Consider the following 23,816-nt stretch of genomic DNA (forward strand, 5'->3'; position numbering starts at 1 on the left):
TCTTAATCTTTTAAATTGTATTTTAATCAACTTGTTTTTATTATTGGTTGTAATAATAATAATAATAATAATAATTATTATTATTATTATTATTATTATTATTATTATTATTCTGGTCATGGACTCTTCCAGTCAGGTCAGCTAGCTCCGAAAAATCCATCATCTTCACCTGCCAATCTTTCTTGTGTTTTCCAATTCTTCGGTAACAAAATTCTTGCTGCAGTTGTGGCTCCTCTAAGCTTTCGTAGCTCTGTCTTCTGGAAGTCAGCGCGCCTGGCCAGCGACCGCTCTAGACGCGCGCATCTCTATGGCGACGCTGCTGTCCTCTGACGTCAGACCGGAAGCGGAAGTGCCGGGAAGGAGTCTCGCTGGCGGGCCGCTCCGAGTCTTTTCCTCCCTGAGGTAAAAAGGATTTTCATTTTTTTTTACACGCGTTTTCGCGCCCCGGGAATATTTCACGGCCTCCGCCGCCTCTCCTATCGGCGCGGCTTCGGCGGAAGCCGTGCGCGCGCCGCTCTATCCCATTTCCATGATTATCTAATGCTTTCCCTTCCCCCCTCCCGTCCTTCAAGCAGCGGGCCCCGCCCCTTTACCGCGTCGTGATCTCGCGAGATCTTGTCGGGGCGGGACGACGGCTTTCCCCCCTTCCTGCGCAGGCGCGCCGCTCGCTCTTCCCATCCCTTCCCGCGGCCGTTACTTTGAAAGTGGGCGTGGTCCGATTTCTAGCGCCATGGCAACAGCAAAGGGGGCAGGGATGGAATTCGAATAGGGAGGCCTGGCTGATTTTGTAGTGGGGGTGGTGACGTGCGTCGTGACGTCACGGCGATGACGTCATTTTGCACGGCCTCGTTGCGTGTTCAGTGCGGCTGTCTCCATTATTATTTTTATTATTATTATTAATAGTATACTAATGTAAAAAGGACAAAATATGAAATGAAAATGGAGGCCTGGTTGATTTTGAAGTAGGCAGGAGAGGGAGACATGCGTCATGATGTCATGGCTATGATGTCATTTTGCACGGCCTAGTTAGTTGCGTGTTCAGTGCAGGTTGCATCCATTATTATTATTATTTTTATTAGTAGTAGTAGTATACTGCCCTATACCTGTAGATCTCAGGGAGGTTCACAACATAGGATTAAAATGTAAAAAAGACAAAATATGTAATAAAAATAAAAATGGAATACAAACAGGGAGGCCTGGTTGATTTTGAAGAAGGCAGGAGAGGGAGACGTGTGTCGTGATGTCATGGCCATAATGTCATTTTGCACTGCCTGGTTATCTGTGTTCAGTGCAGGTTGCACCCATCATTGTCATCATTACTATTATTAATATACCACCCCATAGTTGTAGATCTCAGGAAGGTTCACAACATAAAATTAAAATATAAAAAAGACACAATAAACATAAAAACAGAGATAACCCCCTCTTCCACAGCACAGTGTTGGTTGCAGAGGAATGTTTTTCAACTGGCGCCTGAAGGTGTATAAGGAAGGCGGCGGCAGGCGAACCTCCCTGGGGATAGCATCCCACAAACGGGGAGCCATTGGCCCTACTCCCGGCTGGACCCCTTGAAATGGATAGACCTGACTAAATTTGGTGCATTAATTTCTGTGGTTGTACTCTGAGTACAGACTATTTTCTCCACTGCCTTCCCAAAGCAGACCTGATTCCTGGGCCCTAGGTATATGTGCTTTTAGGCTTGACAACTCTTAGGCCTCTCCGACTATCAGAAAATTTAAAATGCAGTTGAGACGTAATCATAGAAAATGATACAAATACGCTAATACTCCAGTAAATCGTACAAGCATACTCGAACCCCAAAGGAATTATCTCTGTGGTCAGTTGATTTATTTGAAAAACTGATTTAGCTGAAAAAAAGGTTATTAATCTTATTAATCTCCTTTGAAAACTGGTCGAGGTTGCATGGCTGACGATGGCAATAAAATCATTTAGAGTTTGGTTATGGGGAAATAAAGAATATAAAGAAAAAGGCTGTTTAGGAGCAGTCAAATAAACATGGAATGGAATTTACTTTGTGTTCCCTCCTGAGTTTTGCAGCCAGCCTGCATTTCTAATGCTAAAATTTACCGAACATAAATTATTTTAAAAGAGCTGTTACTTTTATCATGTTGACGGCGATGTTATCTTGCATTACAGCTGTATTACGTCATGTTATGTTTTCTGCACTTATTTTATTGCTTACGTTTTGATGGTTGTTGCTTTTTAGCAATTTTGCGTGCACAAAACATAAAAAATTATTTGGAAACAACCACTATGGTTTTCACCAGGGACGGTTTTCAGCTTAGCAAATGAAAGCTGCCGTTCTAACCATGTCTGCTCAGATGTCCCATTGAATTCAATGGGCTTTTCTTCCAAGTCAGTGGGAAAACAAGCTTTCTCCCTCCTCCATGGGACAGCCCTTCAGATATTGGAAGATGGCTCTGCTATCTCCTCTTTTCCAGGCTAAACATCCCCAGCTCCTTCAACCGTTCCTCATCAGGCTTGGTTTCCAGACCCTTGATCATCTTGGTCTCCCTCCTCTGCCCACCTTCCAGCTTGTCAACATCCATCCTAAATTGTGCTGCCCAGAACTGGAAACATTATTCCAGGTGTGGTCTGACCAAGGCAGAATAGAGAGGCACTAGGACTTCCCTTGATCTGGACACTAGACTTCTGTGGATGTAGCCTTGAATAGCATTTGCTTTTTTCGCTGCTGCATCACACGGTGGGCTCACATTCAGCTTGCAGTCCGCCGAGACCCCCAGATCCTTTTTGCGGGTGGTGCTGTGGGTTAAACCACAGAGCCTAGGGCTTGCCGACTGGAAGGTCGGCGGTTCGAATCCCCGCAATGACGGGGTGAGCTCCCGTTGCTCGTTCCCTGCTCCTGCCAACCTCACAGTTCGAAAGCACGTCAAAGTGCAAGTAGATAAATAGGTACCACTCCGGCGGGAAGGTAAACGGCGTTTCCGTGTGCTGCTCTGGTTCGCCAGAAGCGGCTTAGTCCTGCTGGCCACATGACCCAGAAGCTGTACACCGGCTCCCTTGGCCAATAAAGCGAGATGAGTGCCGCAACCCCAGAGTCGGCCACGACTGGACCTAATGGTCAGGGGTCCCTTTACCTTTACCTTTAGGACTTCCCTGGACACTAGACTTCCGAGGATGCAGCCTAGAATAGCGGTAGCTCTGAACAAACTAGTTCCCAGAGAGGGAGCCATGACTGTTTTAGAGAGAACGGTCCTGCTCCGAATGTATAGTGCAGGCATAGGTAAACTCGGCCCTCCAGATGTTTTTGAGACCACAATTCCCATCATCCCTGACCACCGGTCCTGTTAGCTAGGGATGATGGGAGTTGTAGTCCCAAAACATCTGAAGGGCCGAGTTTGCCTATGCCTCCTATGGGGCCTGAAAGCTTACATTTGAGTGGGCATGGCGAGGATTGTACTATGAACATAATCAATTTCCTTAAAAGATTTCAAACCAGCACTGGTAGATTTAGATCTTCTAAAGAGCCTTAAAGCATCTGAATAATTATCTCGCAAATCCTTGTTGTCCAAATGTTATTTATCAAAGCTGTTTCACCACACCTGTGTTCCTGCGATAGAGATCTTTTTAAGGAAATGGAGGGGGAAATGTTTTAATCGGCCTTTTCTAACCACAACAGGCGGCTTTCTTTCCCTTCCAATATCTCAATTATGCCTCAGATCGTTTGAGCAGGGTTCTAGGGCGCATGACTCAATTAATTTTAACTAGCTTTTCTAAAAAAGAAGTCACTTTTTAGGTTATTTGCCCTTACAAGGATTAAAAAAAACAACCCAATACCACCAACAATTAATGGCTTACAAAATTGTATAGTTTCATCTATGATGATGGTAGGCAAATAATAATACCAGCCTGTATTTAATCAATGCAAGCCAACCTTTAAAAAAGGGCCGGTTTCCTATAAGGGTTTGAGCTTTCTCATGACACCCATAATCTCTTGGGCATCTAAATACAATCTTTTTATACATTCTATAGACCTGCAGGTATAGGGCGGTATACAAATTTAAATAATAATATTATGTTTTACTGAAAATCATTTTTCTTTTTTGCAGAGGAGAAGGGTCGCGTGTGCTTTTGCATGTGGGCAGAGCAGCCATTCCACATTTTTTATTCTTTAAAAAAACGTGGGCTCCGGATGATTACTGTTAGGCCCGCGTAATCGTGTTTTATTATTATTATTAACGTGTTTAAATGCTTGCGTGTTGACGCTCCGTCGGGAAAAAAGGGGTTGGTGGGGAGTGTTTAAAAAAAAACGAAAAAAAAAACACCCGGGTTTCGCGCCGGCTGAAAACGTAACGTGTGAACGCGCGTCGCGCAGGGAGAAGGTTCGGAACGCGTGACTGGTAAAAAAAAAGAAAAGCGCGCGGTCACGCCCAAAAAAAAAGGTGGGGGGGAGGAGGGCGACGGCAGCCCTCCGCGCATGCGCGGGCGCGAAGGCGAGCCGCCGCTCGGCGAGCGTCCGTTTTTTCCCCCCCGTCACCCACAGCGCGCCTTTAACCGGCGCGGCGGCCGTCCAATGGGCGCGCCGGGCGCAGGCGCCGCGGCCAATGGGCGTCGTCGGGCGGGCGGCGGAGTGGGCGTGGCGGGCGCCGAAGCCCGCCTCCCTCCCTCCCTCCCTCCCTCTGCTGCTGCTTCTGCCGACTGAGGGAGCGGAGCGGCTCGTCGCGCGGCCGGAGGGACCCTCAGCTTCGTCGGCCCGCCGCCTCGCCTCGCCGCCGCCGCCCCAGCCCTCCTTCCCCGCTTCGTCGGAGCGGGAGCGACGTCGTCAGGTGAGGCCGCCGCCGCTGAGGGAAGAGGCGGTTGGTCGGAGGAGGCCGCGGCGGCGGCGACAGTGGGAGCGGGCCAGGCTCGCCTTGCGGCCTGCGCGGCCGGTGACGCAGGAGGGGGCGGGGCCTGCGCGAGGGGGCGGGGCCGCAGCGAACGTGGGCAGCTCCCCCCCTTCCCAAAAAGAGAGAAAGAAAAGCACGCGCGAGGGAGGGGAGGGAGCGCGGAGTCTTTTGTTAGGGCGGGGAAGGGAGGCAGGGCGGCCAGCCAGGCTGGTCGCAGCGGTGGATGATATTATTATTATTATGCTGGTCGCAGCGGTGGATGATATTATTATTATTATGCTGGTCGCAGCGGTGGATGATATTATTATTATTATCATCTTGTTATTAGTATTATTAGTATTATTAGTATTATTATTATCATCATATTATGATCACTGTGGTGGATGATCATATTATTATTATCACCATATTAGTATTATTATTATTATTATTATTATCATCATTATCATCATCATATTATGTTTGCAACGGTGGGTGATCATATTATTATTATTATTATCATCATCATATTATTATTATTATTATTATTATTGTTTGATTGCTATTGTTGTCTTTAGGCTTCTGCCTTTTTGCAAGGAGGACCAGCCTCGCTGTTTTTGCAAATGGGGGGTGGGGTGCAGGGAGATGGGAGTCAGGTTGCAATCGGAATCCTTCACATTAAAGCCCCTCCCCCACCACCAATGGCAAATCCAGGTTTATTATCAAAATTTGCACAGAAGAAATCAAAGTTGCGTTTCCGGCTGAATTTGGGTGCGTGTGCAGGGAGTCACGGTTGCAATTGAAATCGTTTACACACACCCCACCAATCAGGTTTATTATCAAAATTTGCAGCAAGCAAAATCAAAGTTGAGTTTTCAGCTGGATTTTTTTTGCAGGGGGTTGGGGGTGGAACCCTCTTGAAGCCCTCGTTGTGTTGGAGATGTTTCAATGGCTTTCGTTTGCTTTGCTCCTTGCAAACAGCTGGAAGTCTGTAAATTTTGATAATAAACCTGATTTGCAATTTTGTGGGGGGGGGGGATGATTTTGATGGCAGGGAAGGAATTTGAGCACGGTGCAAGCCAATTGCAATAGCAGCAGTGGGGTTTCGTCCCAGCTGCTTGGAGCAGACCTATTGGAATAATGCATGAGAGGAAGTTTAATCTACCCTGAGTAAGAATATCATTTGGCATAACCCAAAGGTTTGGCCTTTTTGAGGCCTTGCTGTGTACACATGCACAGGTGAGCATTGCAGGTGCGCGCACACACATTGACAGACAACAGCTTTGCAAGGTTCAGCTCAGACACTGAGGTCCAGGTCCCGGGGTCCTTCTGGCGGTTCACTCACTGTGAGAAGCGAAGTTACAGGGAATCAGGCAGAGGGCCTTCTCGGTGGTGGCACCCGCTCTGTGGAACGCCCTCCCACCAGGTGTCAAGGCAATAAGCAATTATCTTTTGAAAGACATCTGAAGGCAGCCCTGTTTAGGGATGTTTTTAACGTTTAATGCTGTATTGTGTTTTTAATATTTGGTTGGAAGCCGCCCAGAGCGGCTGGGGAAACCCAGCCAGATGGGTGTGGTATAAATAATAAACTATTACTTGTACTGTATTAAATCTAAGAAACCATTCCTTAAGATGAGGGAAATAAAGGGGAAATGGTAAGCTTTGTTCAAATCTCAGTAATCCTTACAGGGCCCTATCAGGTAGGTCAGTATTCGTATTGCTAAGCTAAAAATGTGCTTTATTCTAAGCCACCCAACTAAAAACAATAATATGTAGCATTTATGTTGGGTTTTGGAGTGCTCAGAACTGCTTCCTAGTGATCCTTCAGTTTTAAATGACTGAAATGATACACACACACACACACACACACACACATATATATATAAACAAATACAGCAGACTGTATTTTATGTTGTTTTACTATGCAAGCCAGTTTGCACACAACAACAACTACAGCAGTCATTTGAAACAGACGTTTAGAGCATTGCACTGTTTAGCAATACACTTCTCTCTCTCTCATTTTATCCTCATGGCAGTCCTGTAAGTTGGGCTACGCCAAGACAGGATAGTTAATATAGTCCCCTCTAGGTTTCGTTGGTCTGCAACTTCCAGGTTCTCCAGCAGCCAGCAGGGTCAGTGGTCAGGGTTCATGACATCAAGGGGTCACTGCATTGCTTCTCCTGGGCTGGGAGAGAGTAACTGATTTGCTGCTTCCTCTTTGGGATGTATGAATATAGTTGAAGGAAACACGATGGAACTGACAAATATAGTTAAAGTTGAGAAAGGGTACAACAGGATTAATATAGTTATTCAAATAATCGGTCTGTTTAGTGTATACGGGAATTTAAATTGCCCTAAAATACATTGGTATGTCCATTTTGAGATGAGGGGAAGAAGCAGGAATACCAAAGCAGCAGATTCAGAATTAGTGAGCGGCAGAATTTTAAGTTTCTGATGTGGAGTGGTTTCCTTCACTGAAAGGCTTCTTCTGTTTAATCAAGCATTTTGTCCATCATCGGCTCCAGTGAGTTCCACTTCCTCTTTCTCACCCTTGAGCATGAAACGAGCTTTTGTACACTGGGAGATTTATGTGAATTAGCCCTGGTTCCGTAGCGTGCGTGTGCATTGGTACTGAATGGAGAAGGAAATGACGACTCCAAAAGTGATGCCTCAGATTGACAGGTTCACCTGGAAATCATTACTGCCAGGAAGTTCTTGTTTTAAATCTCAGTTTGTTTGCTCTTATCGGGTACGCAGGGCTTGAACAAGCTGAGACGGCCTGACCTCTTTTCTTCCTTGTTTCCTTTCAGAGGATCAGAGTATGCTATTAGACAAGGACTGTCAAGACTGGTTCCTTTGGAGCTTGTGCTGGGGGGGGGGTCTAATTTAAGCGCTTTGCCAAGAGAAACAACCAAAACTGAGAAGGTCCCTAAGAGTATGAGAAACAACAGACAAAAGCATGGGAAACAAACAAACAAAAACCCTAGTGAGAGGCAAAATAGCAGGAGATCTCATCGTTATAAATTGATGGGTTTGGAGAAATGTTTGTTGCACAACAGTGGCTACTGCCTATATACGTTCATTGTCCTTTTTTATATCACAGTATTTGGGGTTTGGGGGCTTTTGTGATTTTGCCAAAAGGAGCTACATAGAGATGTGATGGTCCTTCTTCAGGCTGTGAAGTTGGCTCAGGAATATTGTAGGCAGAACTAAGATTCTCTCCGCCAAACCTTCTCTGCTGTGGGAGATGCATTCTAGCCCACCTGACTCATCTGGGGACTTGGGGTGCTGCTGACCAGCTGAAAAGAAAAGCGGTGGAGAGGCATACTCTGGCTACTCCCTGCTCCCCACTTTTCTGCTTAATGGCCTTGTCCCACCACAAGGCAAGTGTAGGATTGGAACCTTTAAGAGAGACTTCCAGGGCAAAAATGGCTGGGGGTTGGCATCCTGGGTACCACTTTTCTGTGGAAATTGCACACCTCACACATGGTGGAGCATCTCCTCCCCCCCATTGCTTTCCTTGAGCTGGAAGTGAGATTGAGCTGGTAGGAAGCATTTAGGCAGAACTGCTGCCTCAGTGCAGGACAGCTCTGTGAGAGCTCCCAGGCCTGGTAGCTCAAAGAAGGGAGAAGGTAATGTGAAACCCAGCATAGAGCTGGTGCAGGTGCCATGGTTAATCGTGGTGGGCAGAAGACTGGGGAACTAAACACTCCCTCTGACATTCCTCCCAGGAAAACTGATGCCCCCCCCCTGCAGCTTCCCCTTCATTTGATGCTATGGCTCCTACCAGCTTTGGTGAAGAAAACCCCTAAATCCTTGCACATTTGCATACAGAAACTACCATGTTCCTGCTGCTGCTGCTGCTGCTGCTGCTGTTGTTTGCGGCATCCGTCTGTCTTGAGAGACAATGGAGTGCACCTTGGGGGTTGAAGTCAACCCACAGTGTTAGCAATACTGAAGGGGACTCCCCCCCCCCTCGGCGTAAGCCTGGGCAGCGTGTGTGGAGGTCCTGGACTGCCCAGATGACAAGACCCCCCTCCCGGCCTCATTGGCGGCGTCCAAAGGAAAGCAGAGCAATGTGTTTGGCAGTAGCTTGGCTGCAGGAGTTGCGGCACGCAAGAAGATATCCAACCTTCTTAAGAGTCCCTACTCTTGTGTAGGGTTTACTCCTTAGCCGTTTCTTCCAATAATATCCTGCAAGGCTGCGGATGGTTAGGATCAAAAGTTTTCTTCTCCTAGATGGGCAAGCTGTCTAGGTTGACAAGCCCAAGAAACCACCTCCTTTTTAAAAATATTTTAATGTCTCTCATCCAGGGTCCTCCATCAACCCTCTAACGCCCCCATGAATATTTCTGGACCCTAATCAAGGCCGATGCTGTTTTTTCCCGCCACCCCTTCTGCCGCCTGGCAGGCCTGTTGGCAGCCTGGCAGTCCCAGATTATTTGTATTCACTGTGACTCATCACCATACTTTGGATCGTCCTGAATACCACCATTCGGCAGCCAAGCCCCCAACCAAAAGTCCTGCTTGGATGCAGCTTGGCTTGCCTGCTGAGGAAGGCTGTGTGGTGATCAATGATATCGTCATTTATCCGTTTTAGACCCCCTTAGTGGAATAGCGGCCCTAGTGGCTTGTGGAAAGGTTGCAGCGCAGTCAGATGTGCAGTACACAGCTCTGTGCTCAGCTCTGCACTTTGCTTGATGTGATGAATGAGGGCGGTATGCGAGTCAGGCGGCTCAATGGAGATGTTAGGGGCCAACATGGCGCCCAGAAATCTCTGCTTTGTTGCATCTGGACCCACATCAGTAGCATAACGCACCCGGCCCCTGGGGAATTTCAAACACTGGGTCAGTCGCATGCTACTCCTTCTCCTGGTTGTATTTTCTTTCTTTTTAACCACATGAACCTGCAGAGCTAAACAATTTGTATTTTTTCTCCTTTTGGCAGATTTTTTTTCTAACTAAAATGTCTAATGGTTATGAAGATCACATGGCTGAAGACTGCAGGGACGATATCGGGAGGACAAACTTAATTGTGAACTACCTTCCTCAGAACATGACCCAGGATGAATTACGGAGCCTGTTCTGCAGCATTGGGGAAGTTGAATCCGCCAAGCTTATTCGAGACAAAGTGGCAGGTAAAAATAACATTTAGCCTGTCCTAAAATGCAGGCGTCCCTCTGTCCCACACTTACTCGTATCGCACTTGCACTCGACCACATTTATGCAGGTTGCCGTGAAATAAATAAACAGATTGGACTTCCCTTCTCGGGGCTGTGAGTGAGGGAAGGGGCCACGGCACATTTGAAGCTGGCAAGCCTTGAAGTTGCTGGAGAGGAGGAGACTGCAGGGGGCCCCTCCTGGCGCCTCGGCTTGGCTTCCGACCGCCTGCTTGCCTGCCTTCTGGCTGGGGCAGCACAACCGCTCCTGCCCGTCCATGGCAGCACTGGAGGTGGGCAGAGGACATACTGTAGTGGCAGCTGCTCTTGGCTGCCCTCCTCGCCCTTTTGCCCTGCTTGCAACCGGATGCCATGGCCTAGGTGGCTCAGCAGCCTCGGGGTGGAGCCTTTGTGCGGTCGGAGCGGCCCGATATCCCACTTGGGAAGGAGGTGCCCGCTCTGCCTCTCCTGGACCTGGTTTGGGCAGAGGGGAGGGAACGAGAAGGTCAATCTGCCTAGCCCAGCCTCGTCCCCCTGCTGATCGCCTGGTCCACCTCACTGGCTGCTACTGCCTCTCTGCATGCTGGGGGAGAGTTGCCAGCTTCCAAGCCTCCCTACTCCAAAGGCTGTGCATACTGTCTCTCCCCTTCCTTCCTTCCTTCCTTCCTACACACCCTCCCTGTTAAAGTGGGGTGCTCCCTACTGAACGCTATTTCACTTGTGTACGCTGGGGCCCGGAACATAATCCCCACGTAAGCGGGGGGGGGGGGGGACGACGACACATGCCTGTATAACACAGAAGTGAGGTTGACAGACAAACATTCTGTACACATGCTTATCTTGTTAAGCTGTTACTGCTGTCGCTATTTACATTTATTTGTCGCTTTGTGTGTGCCGGAGAAGCCAAAAGGCGGCTGCAGCGCTGGTGACTAAGGTCGGAGGGAGCCTGTCTAGGATCTAGGGAACCGCGCAGTTGGTTCTGCGTGCCTGCAGAGCAGCTCTCCAAGCCACATGGCGAACTTTGGGGGTCCTGGTCCTCATTTTCTGAAACTCCTATAGCACAGTTTTTTACGTGGCCTTTTTTGCTATTCATATGCAAAATAAACCAGGTCCCTAATTAGTACAGATAAGGAGTGCTTCGTTTTAACCGGTGTTGAAGCAAAGTGGTTCTCCTCTGCCACCTCCCCGCTTACTTTCAAGAACGCTATGCTTAATTAATTAACCTTCGTCCCTGTAGGTCACAGCTTGGGTTACGGCTTTGTGAACTACGTCACAGCGAAAGATGCCGAAAGAGCCATAAACACGCTGAATGGCTTGCGACTCCAGTCCAAAACTATCAAGGTAAAAGTGACTCTCCCAACTGTGGCTAGCAGGAGTCAGTCTGCAGCTAGAATTTTTGCTTATTTTTGACTGTCCAACCCTCTCCTCTTTTCCCCCTGCAATGGTCATGAATGTATATTTAAAAAGTGTTTTATGTTACATTCTTGTTTCATTAGCCTTGAACTCATTGGACAGGGAGGCAGGCTATACATGCTCAATAAAAAGGTGCAAACTTGAATTCTAGCAGAGCAGATTTATTAGTCAGTTGCAGGAGAAACAGCCAATAATTGTGTGACATTTAAAAGTGGACATGTTTATTAAACCTACTTAATCATACACAGTGTGAACAATGAAGAGAGAGGGTGTGTGTATGTTATATCATTTTTTACATATTGCATTTTAATATATTCAATAGTGTGCAAGACATTTTGGCTGATTAATTTCATGTTTTAAGTTGGTTGGTTAAAACTATGCAAGTTTGCTTATGAGAAACAGTAGTTCTAGAGGGGAAAGCTTACTTCAGGACCATAATACTTCAAGGACTGTCTCCCTCCATATGAACCTACCCGGACCCTGAGATCATCTTCTGGGGCGCTTCTTTGCATGCCCCTTCTCAAGAGGGTGTCAACACGAGAGCAGGGCCTTCTCTGCAGCGCCTCCCTGTCTTTGGAATGCTCTCCCCAGGGAGGTTTGCCTAGCACCTTCATTATACACCTTTAGACGCCAGGCAAAAACGTTCCCCTTTAAAAAGGTCTTTGGTTGATTTGATTGACAACCTATGCCCTCTTAAAATGCATTATTGGGTGGCTGTTGTTTTTATTTTGATTATGTAGTTTGTGGTTTCACATTCTGCTTTTATCTTGTGAACCACCCTGAGACTTGCAGGTATAGGGTGGTATATAAATTCAATTAACAACAACAATAGTAATTCACATGCATGTGTCATAGGTATAATCTTGGAAGAGGCATTTTCCTTATCATGAGGAAAAGCCTCTTTTAAGATGGCACTGCCATGCATTAATTTTAGAAGCAGTGACTAAATGGTGGGGGAACATTTGATTCGTTTTAAAGTGCTGATATACGAATCTAACCAATTAGCGGCCTCAACCCTGCAGCCCTAAATGTGATATCTATGTGTGTGCCTGTTGCCTTTGTGGAAGGGGAGATGTTAAGGCAGCACGGCGGTCGGGCTTGGCTCTCTACCAGCTGCATGGCTCACAAGACAAAAGGGACAAGCCACGGGTCAGGGAAGAAGCGCGGGGGGGGGGGGGAATAAGTGAGGGGGTGGCCTGACCTGCCTCCCAATCTGAGCAACACAGCTGTCGCTGCTTTGAGAGTCGAATCGCGTGACTGCGTGCTGGCGGCTGCGCACCCATGAATGAGCTGCTTGTATCCAAGTGTCGCTCTCTCTCTTGGCTTACCAGAGCCTCGCTGGGAGGAGGTTGTCAGATGAGAACGCTAACCCTGACTTTTAATTGCTGCATTGTAGTCTTGCCTCTGAATAGTAGCGTGTTCCAAGAGCTGCATAGGAAGCAAATTGTGTACAGGGCCAAAGGGGCTCACCCAGGAAGGTTCTTAAAGGCTTGCCCAGGGGTCATATTTTGTGAATAGCTCTGTGCCATTATTTATGCTCTCTTAAAAACAACAGCCCTGCAGGCATTCAGTCTGTTGCTTCGCCAAGTATTGTGGGGAGGAGTAATTCCGTGGGTGTGCGACCCCTTAGAGGAAACTTCCAGACAGTTGCGTCCTTTCCTTCGTTATATCCAGTACCTCAGTTGGTTACAATAAGGGGGCATGCAAGATAGGAGCAGCCACTGCGGCACAGCTCAGATTTAGGCAATTGCGATTACCTTTGTGGTAGAGTTTAGAAGCCCTGAGCATACCATCCGTACAAAAATTGCCCCTGCTGCTTTTCTTCCTGCCCCAAATTTGAACGCTCAAGTTTGAACAGCTTGGTGGACCCAATCTCTGCGCTTAGAAGGGTGATGCTGCAGCAGCTGCAGACCCACCAGAGGGGTTCTGCCCATGTGTTTGTTGTGTTGAACCACCTCCACTGCCCCACCTTGCCCCTCCCAATAAGCAGCAGTAACACGTCCAGCTGGCGGTCAAGTGAGGGGGAAATGGCCTCAGCATACTGCCTGCCACTGTTGCTGGAAGTGACCTTCTTGTCCAAGTCCTCATTGCGGGACAGATGGCTACCCCAAAAAGGGGTAGAAGTTGGGCCAAACTGCAGGGAAGATCTCGTTAGCAACTGCAAAAGAAGGAAGCCGAAATGATGCTAGAACTTCTGGAGGCACACTTCATGAATTCGCATGCCCAACCAGTGGTTTTCCTTTTCCTTTTAGGTTTCATATGCCCGCCCAAGCTCTGAGGTTATCAAAGACGCAAACCTGTACATTAGCGGACTGCCGCGGACAATGACACAGAAAGATGTTGAGGACATGTTTTCACGGTTTGGACGCATTATCAACTCGCGCGTGCTGGTTGACCAAACTACAGGTGTGAAAGGCGGCGATGGTTTTGTTTTAGAAGCTCTGGAGTTTTGACTGGCTCCTTTTGCTCAAGAGTGGCTATCACATGTGTCACTTGGAAACACTCCCCCCACTTTTTGCCCCCCCCATCACTCTTACCTTAGGTAGCAGGGCAGTGTGGCTACAGTTTGTGGAGGTGGCCAGCTCCCCTTAATAATTCACTCTGCTTGTGAGCACTTTCCCCTAGGGATGACTCATGAAATACCACTTCTATGATTGGAACAGATTTGCTGTTTCGGAGATCCCTCCATTGGACGTATCGAACCATGAACCTCCTCAAGGCGATTTGCATAGCTTTTGAACTCCAGATTAGGTGGTTGACCAAATACGATTTCACCCTTGCTCAACAAGCGCTTTGATGTTGTTCGTTTTAGGAGCCCTTCCAAGATCCTGAACAACAACATGCGCTCTCTCTCTAGGAACTAGCCTCTGCCAAAGTCAAGTTAAGGGAGTGCTTTATATCTCCCATTAAAGTCCACAAAGCGGGACACACTTAACATTTCTGGTTGCATAGAGATTTCTGTAGCACTCTTGTAGCACCTATGCACTGCTCAGGGTGAAAACATTTTAAAACCATGTTATAAAATACTGTAAGAAGTGCATCAAAAGCACCGGCTGCCAATATAGAACATGACATTCGTGACGGTACTTAGGCAGTTGGGTTGTCTTTGCCGGCTGGCAAAAGACAGCCAGATGGAGGTTGGATTCTGTTCCTCCCCCCCCCCCCCGGTTGTTGTGCAGCCTTGTTCCAGGCAACCTGGGCACATTTGGGGGAGCGGAGGAGACGCACGTAACTCTGTGTTTTTGTCGCTTCGGTTTCAAGGTCTGTCCAGAGGGGTGGCGTTCATCCGGTTCGACAAGCGCTCGGAAGCCGAAGAGGCCATTTCGAACTTCAACGGCCACAAGCCCCCCGGCTCCTCCGAACCGATCACGGTGAAGTTCGCCGCCAACCCCAACCAGAACAAAAACGTAGCACTGCTGTCGCAGCTGTACCACTCCCCGGCCAGACGGTTCGGGGGCCCCGTCCACCACCAGGCTCAGAGATTCAGGTAGGTTAGGAAGAGCTGACATGGTTGGAGGTCTGTGCTGTGTGTTGCTCTCTCTCTCTTCCTCTGCCTCTCTTGGTTTTTTTCGTTTTTCGTTTTTTGTTTTAAAATCATTACTGCTCATCACCAGGCGAAACACTTCCAGTAGATAGTTAAAGGGAGAGGAGTAAAACACCGACATAAATGTTAATCCGTTCCAAAATACTAGGGTTAACAGTATGTGAAGAGCTTTTGTTCCGATAATTAGTCAATAAAGACCACTTTTCTTGGAATACTTCTTGTTGCCTACCTTCATACAGCCTAATCCTACTGTGTTTTATCTAATTATATTGCCCAGGGTATTCCATGCTAGCTAAGCCTTTATATCAGCCGTAGGTAGCGTTGTATTGGATATCCCAAAAGGAGGGGTCGCAATAGGATTCAATGTAAAATTTGTATCCAGTGATTTCTGTTATTACTTTAACCAACTCTTTCCCAATATTTCTTGACAGTTCACGTGGAACCCATCAGCTTGGCCCCAATTGCACCTCCAACTTCTTCCATTAGATTTTTTTTTTTTTAAAGTTCATTCTGTATAACTTTAGAGAGTTCTGAAAAAAAAAAGATCTTTCAAAATTAATGGCAGTTGAGTGCTTCTGTCCCCCCAAATGAATATGTATTCCCACGGTATGTCAGTAATCATTGTTGATGTCCATTTCTTTTCTTATTTCTGTTCCATCAGATTTCTCTCTTCTTATCTCACTCCCTCTGCCCCCCCTCAAAAAATAGAATTTAATTAAATAGAGGATTAAAAAGCCTTCCAGGTCCTCCCCGTCCCCACCCACCCCGGTTAATAAAGATTGAAAATTTGTCTGTCTGATCTGATGCTTCACAACAGTGTGTCAAAAGATGGCATTTTTAAAAAAAATTCTGCAAGAATGGGGTGGTCTGGTACTTGATTGTAATGAACTTATTTCTCATACAGTGCAATTCCAGTACCGCTAAAACAGTATTCTGAAGCATGTAAAAACCTATTCCTTCTCATAGTCTAAAATTGCCGAAGCAAGTTTTTTTTGTTCTTTTTTTTGTTTTCCTTAAAAGCTTTCTTGTCATTTTAAAAACAACTTGTTCTTTTTAATGGCCTTGTGCAGCTGCACTTAATGGGTTCCACACCTGCGCAGAGCCTCATTCGGGAACATTCTCAAGCTAGGCCAGAGTTGTTCTGCTACTTGGTACTGCTTTCCTAACTAAAAATAGTGCTCCAGGTAGTTTATAGAAGTATAAAAAATACATATTGTAAGGCTGGGGGTGGAGGAGCTGGCAATTTAAATAAAACCAGATTGCAGTAACCTCAGCTCTGGTTCCAAGATCTAAAATGCATGCCCGGCAGTCCTGTTTGCGGCTAATAAGAGAGCAACAAATGCCTGTGATCTTTTAAGAACCCTCAAACGAACTTTGCACATGTCTGCCTGTGGGTTAGCACCCCAAATAAAGCCGCGGGTTTGCAGGCAGTTGTTGCAGACTGGCAGTGAAAAAGCAAAAGCAATGGTTTGTTCTGCAGTTGAGGTTATAATGTGCATACCATGCGGAACAGCGCTAAAAGGGAAGAGGATGTGCAGTTAAGACACTTACCCAGGAAACGTGTGTATGTGTCCTTTGTAATAAAGTGTATTAATCTTAGACTTTCGACCTGAGGAAGGAATACTGAGTTAGATCAGGACGTTTAATTTTGGGGGAAGCAGGTGGGAGACAGGAATGCGACTTAATAAAGAAAAGTAGAATGGAGACTCCCGCCCTCCTGAAAAAAGATCACATTGCTGCTTTGACAGATAGGACCCCCTTGTCTGGCAAGGCAGGCGTAATTAGGAAACCTTTCCCCATCCCCTTCTTACAACCCAAATCCCTCGGTGTGTAGTTACTCAGAAGAAAAGTCCAAATTGGGCATGCCACGTAATGGCATTCCTCATCTTTCCAATATTAGTTTGTGTTTAAAATAGAAATAAAGGAGAGATTCACGCAGCCTAAGCTTGAAATTTGATGCACGCCTGCCAGGGAAGAAGTTCCGTTGAATTCAAAGCGAAATGCATAATATTATTGTGCTGCTTGCATTGTATCTACTTTCTGCCTGACTGACCCTCTGATTTCAGCCGCACTTAACAGCAGCAGAATGATGGACTGTGCCAGGTTAATATGGCACAGACCAACCCGGGCAATTATTTTTGTGACTTGAGGACCTAAGGCCTAGATCTTTTTGATAGCTGGGTTTGCCCTGCTCCCCAAAAGAAGCTGCTGGAGAAACATAACTTCTTTTGCCTTGTGTAGTGTTAGGAATTGGGATTCTGTTCAGATATTTCTGAAACTTAAACTTGCCAGCCAGGTCTAGGGAATAACATACTTTTAACAGGCTACAAGCTCATCCCTTGTACTGTGGTTTTTGTTTCTTGATAGTTATTTTCTTTTCCTTAAACCATTCTTTAAACTTTTCCACTTTCATTTCCTGTTCAGTTCTTACAAAAGCCATCTATTTGATTACTGTTTTTGTTTTTAAAGTGTTCTCGACACATCGGTGTTCTTGCTTCTAAAAAAAGATAGCGCTTGAAAAGTTCCATTTCTTAAATAGCAGATAAGATTTTCAGCCATTCTTCTCGTTGCATAATTAAAAGATTGATAAGCTCCCCCTATTGATAAATGTTTCCTATATTGATGATATATACATATATTATTTTCTGTCTAACACTAGTTTCATAAATTTAGCTGCTACTTTTTACTTGCTGACCAATTTAATATGTGCTTTATTTGCATCTGTTCCTGATCCAAAAGACCTAAGTCAATCTAAGAAACAAAATTAAGTCCCTTGAATAGAACTTTCCTTGTAGCTGGTGGAAAGAGTATATAATCCTTATCTCAAGGTTCAGTAGCCTTCACCTTGTCTTTGAAATGTCACAGTAATGGATACAGTCATCTCTGCCATACATAATACCCCTTGAATGTTTTCTATCACTTTCTCATTTGGCAAAATCTGTTGCACTAGTCCTAGCGTGTAGCGGTGCAGTTCTGCAGTCCAGAACGGGATTGCAATTCCCTCAGTTTCTCCTTTATGATGTCATTGATCACAAGCCTCATTTGGGAGAAAATAAATAAATCCTCGACTTGGAGCTGGCTGTCTCCTTGCATAAGCCGGAGAGCAGATAGATAGGCGAAGCCGCCACCTAGTCTAGCACTGTCTACTCTGACTGGCAGTGGCTGTAGCAGAGAGGGACCACGTCCAGCTCTTGCTACCTGAGTTAACTGGGAAATTGACCTGAAACCCAGTGTGTTTGAAGCATGCAGTGCTGGCCATCTCCCCCCCCCCCCATTTAACCACATCCTAGTGCAAATGAGAGCAGTTCCTGTTTCTGCGTCTAGCCCCCTTTGCACACCAGAGTGATTGAGAAAAGGGACGGATAGCAAGTACAAACGGGCTGGCTATGAGCCAATTTCTGTTTGTGGGCCTCTCGATGTGGCCGCTCTTGGACTTCCTGGGAACCTTATTCATGGTTACTGATCTTCTTGAGGAGCCATGAAAATCTTTAAAGTGGCGCCGGGCGTCCTTCGGAGCACAGCATGAGAATTTGCTTTTACCCCGTCAAAAAGGCCCACGGAAATACTAGCAGTTCCTTAATTGTTGATAAAGTACCATTCACTAAAGTTCAAGCCAAGTCCTACAACCTGTAAGTTTCTTACAGAAAAGACAAATCAATAATAATGCAGACAAGTTACTCCTGTTGAGTGGGGAATGAGCTAGCCAGATCTCTCACGCCTCTTAGCCTGCTGAGTCCCGCCCAGCACCACTAAATCAGCTACTTTAAAAAAAACCTTTTAAAAACCATTAATACGTAGTTCATTCTTCAAAAGACTTAACAGCAGCAGTTAATAAGCAACAGTTCAGTTCATAACTTGCTCTGTTTGGGGTATAATTTTTCCCCTGGAAAGCTAGTTATATCCTCTGTATCTACAGCAGTTGCCTTTTGAGAACCTCATTTACCACAACTTAGGCATACACACACTTTTGAAAAGAAAACAAAACACTAGTCGTGTTGTCAAAATGGCCCTCTCCTAATTTACTGTTCCTCTGGTTTTTTGGATTTCTTATTTCACTTGCTTATGTGTCCTTTTTTGTTGGTTGTTTTTTTAAAAGTCCTTACTCATTTTTCACACAATGCTTGTTGTAAACTCCTTCTTAGTAGTTGCTTCTTCAGTGAATCCCTTGCATGTTTTTCTTTTTAATTTCTCCAAAAGTGTAGAGTCAGATGGGTATCTTTCAGAATTCTTGTCGTAGAATTCTTGTCACATGTTAAATAAATACATGTTCTTCTATCTGCCTGTACTCAGCCTCTTCCATGTAAGATGATGGTCCCCACCCCCCGAAAAAAACAAGACAACAACCTGTGTTAATGTTTCTCACAGTGCTACAGCCCTAAACGTTGACTGTAACTGGCTCGGGGTCAGAACCAGTGGTTCAATTCAGATGACATGTCAAGCTATGGTGTGGCAGGGCCCAGAACGAAACGCTTTTAAATGCAACCTTCCCTTTCTTGTGTTTGCCACGATGTCTGAATCTGGGGGGCGGTGGTTAGAGCTTTCCTCCCGAAAGCCTTGTTCCGAAATGCCAATTTCTGGTTTTGGAGGGGAAGCGCTCACCACAGCCTGTCGGCGTCAGTGTCTCCGCACGTCATGGCTAACTCCAGATGGGAAACGGAAGGGAATCCGCCCAAGGGAAAGGAGAAGGGATCATGTCTATCGGTGGCTCAGTCGCAGTCCTCCAGACTGGAGGATCATCTGAACTGATCCTTAGTGGCAAATGGTGGCCATATTGTATGGGCCTGGTGCCTTGAATAATCACTTGGCTAAGCAATTCTCTATGCTGCTCTTAAGAACAAAGTGTGTAGCAATGCCCACCCCCCCAAAAAAACCTGCAGTGCTACTCTTCCACAACCAGATAGTTGCTAGCCGCTGTGCCCTTTGGTTTTGCTTCATAAAGGATGCATTATTTTGTCTTGTCAGAAAAAGCAGTCCTACATAACCTGTTTTTGTTTTTAGAAAAGCACACAGTGATCGTATGCTCTGCAGGGTTCAGGTGGTCAAGCACAGGGGGTCACTTTGCAGATAACCTAGGTCACGGGGAGGGAGAATAAGTAGCGGTGAGAAAGTCACGGACAAACTGAAAGGGGGTAGAGCCCTTTGTGCTGTGTGCTAGAAAGATGCCAGGCCTAGCAGCAAAGCGTTTCCTTTCATGTTATTGGGAACGGGGTGGCGAGTACGGCAGAGTTGCTAGGGAAGGAGGATGAGAGCCTTAAAATCTCCCTGTGCATCCAGCTCCACTTGCCTCATTTCTGGCTACTGAACACTCTGAACCAAGAGGTCGCTTGGCTCAAATGGCATCCTTGTACAGGCAGATCTAAGTCATAGAATTGTATGATGTAGAAGGGGCCAGAAAGCCCGTCCAAAGCCCTTTTGCCCAATATCGAGGGCTCCTTGTGGGCCCTTTCAGAATGCCACTTGAGGAGACAGACTGCTGGGGTCCCGCAGGGGTCAAGGCACAAGCCCTTTGCCAAGGGTGTCTCCGCATCAGCCTCTGACACCGCTGACAGGACTGTAAGCCTGACAATGCGCAGGGCACAGCCTCTGAAAAATGTCTGTGCAAGCCCTGCTGGTGTGGGTGGTAGCAGCTTGAGTGCAATTTGTGCCCAGCCCACTCTGGTTCATTTTGCTGGGACCTGCGCAGGAGACATTCCTGGTAGATCGGTGGCTTTCAGCTTGGCAAATTCTAGAGGGGCAGCTGCCTCTGTCTGTTGCAGTAAAACACAGCAGAGGAACTCATGGCATCGTTAAGATGACAAGTAAATTTACTGCGGCCGGGCTTTGGTGGACTAGAGCCGCTGCTTCATCAGATGCATAACAAGATGCAAACAAGTCGTGAAATCCATGGGGCAGAAGCAAAAGTACGGGTGTTTAGGCAAAGAAATAAGTGGCCCATTTATAAAACAGCAAGTCTTGGTGATGTTGGCAGCCTGCAATGCTAGCTGAATGCCTGTAACGCGAAAGAGATCTACGGCCCCAATTTGAATCGTGGGTTTCCATCATGTGGTCCTAGGATTGTGGGTTTCACAATCAGGATTGTGGGTCTCTTTCACACTTCTAGCATAATGTAGCTCTGTGTGAGAGAGGGAATTCCTGGGTCGACTGTGGACAACACTTCCTGACCCCATCTTTTTAGAGAAAATGTTTTTAGAAAAAGCGTAAGGTTCTTATTTCAGGCCACTTTTTAATTCATTGCTTTTTAATGTACTGCTTTTATTCAATGTCTTTATATTAATTATTGCTGCTCAATCTTTTTTTGGTGGGGGGTGTATAGCCTGGTTTTTAACTGATGCTTCTGTGTTTTGATGTTTCATGGTTATGAGTGGCTGGGGAAACTCAGCCAGATGGGCGGGGTATAAATAATAAATTATTATTATAAATTATTATTATTATACAGTGGAGCCTCGGTTGTCGAACGTAATCCATTCCGGAAGACCGTTTGACTTCCGAAACGTTCGAAAACCAAGGAGCAATGAGCGGCCGGCCAAATCCATTGAGAAACTTTAAAGACATGCACGGAAGCCGTTTGACTTCCGAGGCGCGTTCGAAAACGGAAGCAATTACTTTCGGGTTTTTGGCGTTGGGCTTCCGAGGTGCTCGAAAACCGAGGTTCCACTGTATCCCTAAAAGGGCTGCATGTAAACCGGTTAAAGTAAAAGTAAATCATTTTTTTAAAAAACAGCGCATCTGACGAAGCAGGGCCTAGTCCACAAAACGCTGACGCCGCACCAAATCCGACAGCCTTTAAGGCGTCCCAGGGAGACTCTGTCTTCTTGCCAAAAAGCAGCGCCCGGGTGCTCTGAAACCGCCCCCCGCTCAGCGCTCCTAACCTTTTAATTCCCCCAATGAGCTTCTCTTTTTTTTTTGAACTTGATTGAAACTGACTTTTTTTGTTTTGTTGTTTTGTTTACATGAACTATTTTATGTCCTTTTTTATTTGGTAGGTTCTCTCCTATGGGTGTAGATCACATGAGTGGGCTTTCTGGTGTAAATGTCCCAGGAAACTCCTCTTCGGGATGGTGCATCTTCATCTACAACCTCGGCCAAGATGCCGATGAGGGAATCCTCTGGCAGATGTTTGGCCCCTTTGGCGCGGTGACTAATGTCAAAGTCATCCGCGACTTCAACACCAACAAGTGCAAAGGCTTTGGCTTTGTGACAATGACAAACTATGAAGAAGCCGCCATGGCCATAGCGAGTCTTAACGGCTACCGGCTGGGGGACAAAATCTTGCAGGTTTCCTTCAAAACCAACAAATCCCACAAATAATTTCGCTCGTGGCTTTTCTTTTTTTTGTATGGAATAGATAACCGAGTGACGGGAAAAGTTTGAAACCTTTCTTTTTTTGTTTCCGTTAGTGTACAACTCGATTCTTCTTTTTTTTGTTTTGCGCCAGTTTTCACACAAAGAAAGTTGTTTGTCTTTAGTCTAAATGAGAAGTGGGATAAAAGGGTTTTTATATATTCTTGGGATGCCACCAACATGTTCAAATGTTTTGGGTTGTTTTTTTTTTAAGTCCTGCAATTGTTTTATCGGTTTTTAATTTTAGATGGTTCTGCTTCATGACCTTGTCCCCGAGCCAAAACTAATAATACAAATATATATATCTCAACAATTACCAAATAGAATCCAAACCAGCCCTGAAAACGGCCAGGCTTGCTTTCCCTTAAAAGGTTAGCTGTTGATTTCACTGCCAGGACGGGGGCATTTCAACCAAGCTTCAACATAACGTTGCCCCTGGTTGCCAAGGGCAAAGCTTGGAAACTGGAACTTTTAGTTAGCGGAAAAGTTTGCTAATCCGCAGAAGGAAAGTGTCTGTAAAGAGACTCTGGTAAACGAGAGCGTGCCAGCGTTCAGTTAACGCCATTGACCAAGCTCGTTGGTCAGTAGGCGCATTTTTTTTTTTTATATGTCAAATTGGAACAGCTTTTTTAGCCCGTCCATGCCCCCATTTTTAAAAGCCCAGTTTCCAATAAGAATGGACCAAAGAGTTTCAGAGAAACTCTGGGAAGATTTCAGAGTAAAAATGAAACTCCAAACCCAGCATTGCCACTTCCGCGGAGTTCATACCTCCAGGTAGCACATCGTATTGTGTTACGTTCTGGTCAGATAAATGTGGCATGATCTAACATTAACTTCCTTTCAAATATAATTTTTTAGTTCGAATTCTTGCATCCTTAGGGTTTTTTTTAATATATATATATAAAGCTGTTAATGAACATTTGAGCATTGTCATTTTTTTGCATCCCTTCTAATAAGTACTAGACGATTTCCCCCACTATTTTAATAGGGGTTTGTTCTGACGATAGCTTTACATATTTGAACTCTCAGCAGAAAAGTACATTAAAACTTGGAAGGTAGAGATTTAAGAGAGAAAATAAACGATTTTTTTTTCTTTTTTTGGGTAGACTTATACGATTTTAATTAATCCCCTGAGTTTTCTGCAGGCTGCCTTGAAACTTTGAGTTCTGTTTTCTGTTAATTTTCTTTTGCTTTTTTGTGTTTTTGTTTGTTTTTACTTTTGCATTTAAGACCAATTAAATTTGATTTGGTTTTGCTCAAATTTTGTTTTGGTTTGTTATTTTAATTTTTAACCCCCACTCCATATTACACAGCGTCCGACACGAAAAATTAACAGCAGCTCTTTTCCCCAGTAGGAACCATCTGGTGTTTCTAAAGTGCCACAACGATAAACCCGACCAGTTAGGAGACTTGAAGGCTTACATATACGAATCCTATGCAACCAGTTTTGACATAGCGAGGGTTTGTAAGGGCACAATAGTTTTCCAGAAAACATGTAGGCAGTATGTCCATA

General features: G+C 45.8%; 1 protein-coding gene across 2 annotated transcripts; it reads left to right on the top strand.

The window, feature by feature from the left end:
* Positions 1–301: 301 nt before the first annotated feature.
* Positions 302–23,564, top strand: ELAVL1 (ELAV like RNA binding protein 1). Of its 2 annotated transcripts, none has more exons than XM_053372375.1 (6): positions 302–402; positions 9,795–9,984; positions 11,243–11,346; positions 13,671–13,824; positions 14,680–14,905; positions 21,946–23,564. In XM_053372375.1, exons 2-6 carry the CDS (start codon positions 9,813–9,815, stop codon positions 22,268–22,270), a joined length of 981 nt encoding a protein of 326 aa, XP_053228350.1. In that variant the 5' UTR covers positions 302–402; positions 9,795–9,812; the 3' UTR covers positions 22,271–23,564. The 2 variants fall into 2 exon arrangements, with proteins under 2 accessions (XP_053228350.1, XP_053228351.1); XM_053372376.1 differs by lacking the exon at positions 302–402 and adding an exon at positions 4,659–4,808.
* The last annotated feature ends 252 nt before the right edge of the window (positions 23,565–23,816 follow it).

The sequence above is a fragment of the Podarcis raffonei genome, chromosome 18 (assembly GCF_027172205.1).
Source record: "Podarcis raffonei isolate rPodRaf1 chromosome 18, rPodRaf1.pri, whole genome shotgun sequence".
Taxonomy (NCBI): Eukaryota; Metazoa; Chordata; class Lepidosauria; order Squamata; family Lacertidae; genus Podarcis; species Podarcis raffonei.

Bases quoted from the DNA above. Each gene is read 5' to 3' on its own strand.
- ELAVL1 (XM_053372375.1), top strand. From the start codon at position 9,813: ATGTCTAATGGTTATGAAGATCACATGGCTGAAGACTGCAGGGACGAT. The intron at 11,347-13,670 runs GTAAAAGTGACT...TTTTCCTTTTAG, and splicing joins TCCAGTCCAAAACTATCAAG to GTTTCATATGCCCGCCCAAG. The intron at 13,825-14,679 runs GTGTGAAAGGCG...TTCGGTTTCAAG, and splicing joins GCTGGTTGACCAAACTACAG to GTCTGTCCAGAGGGGTGGCG.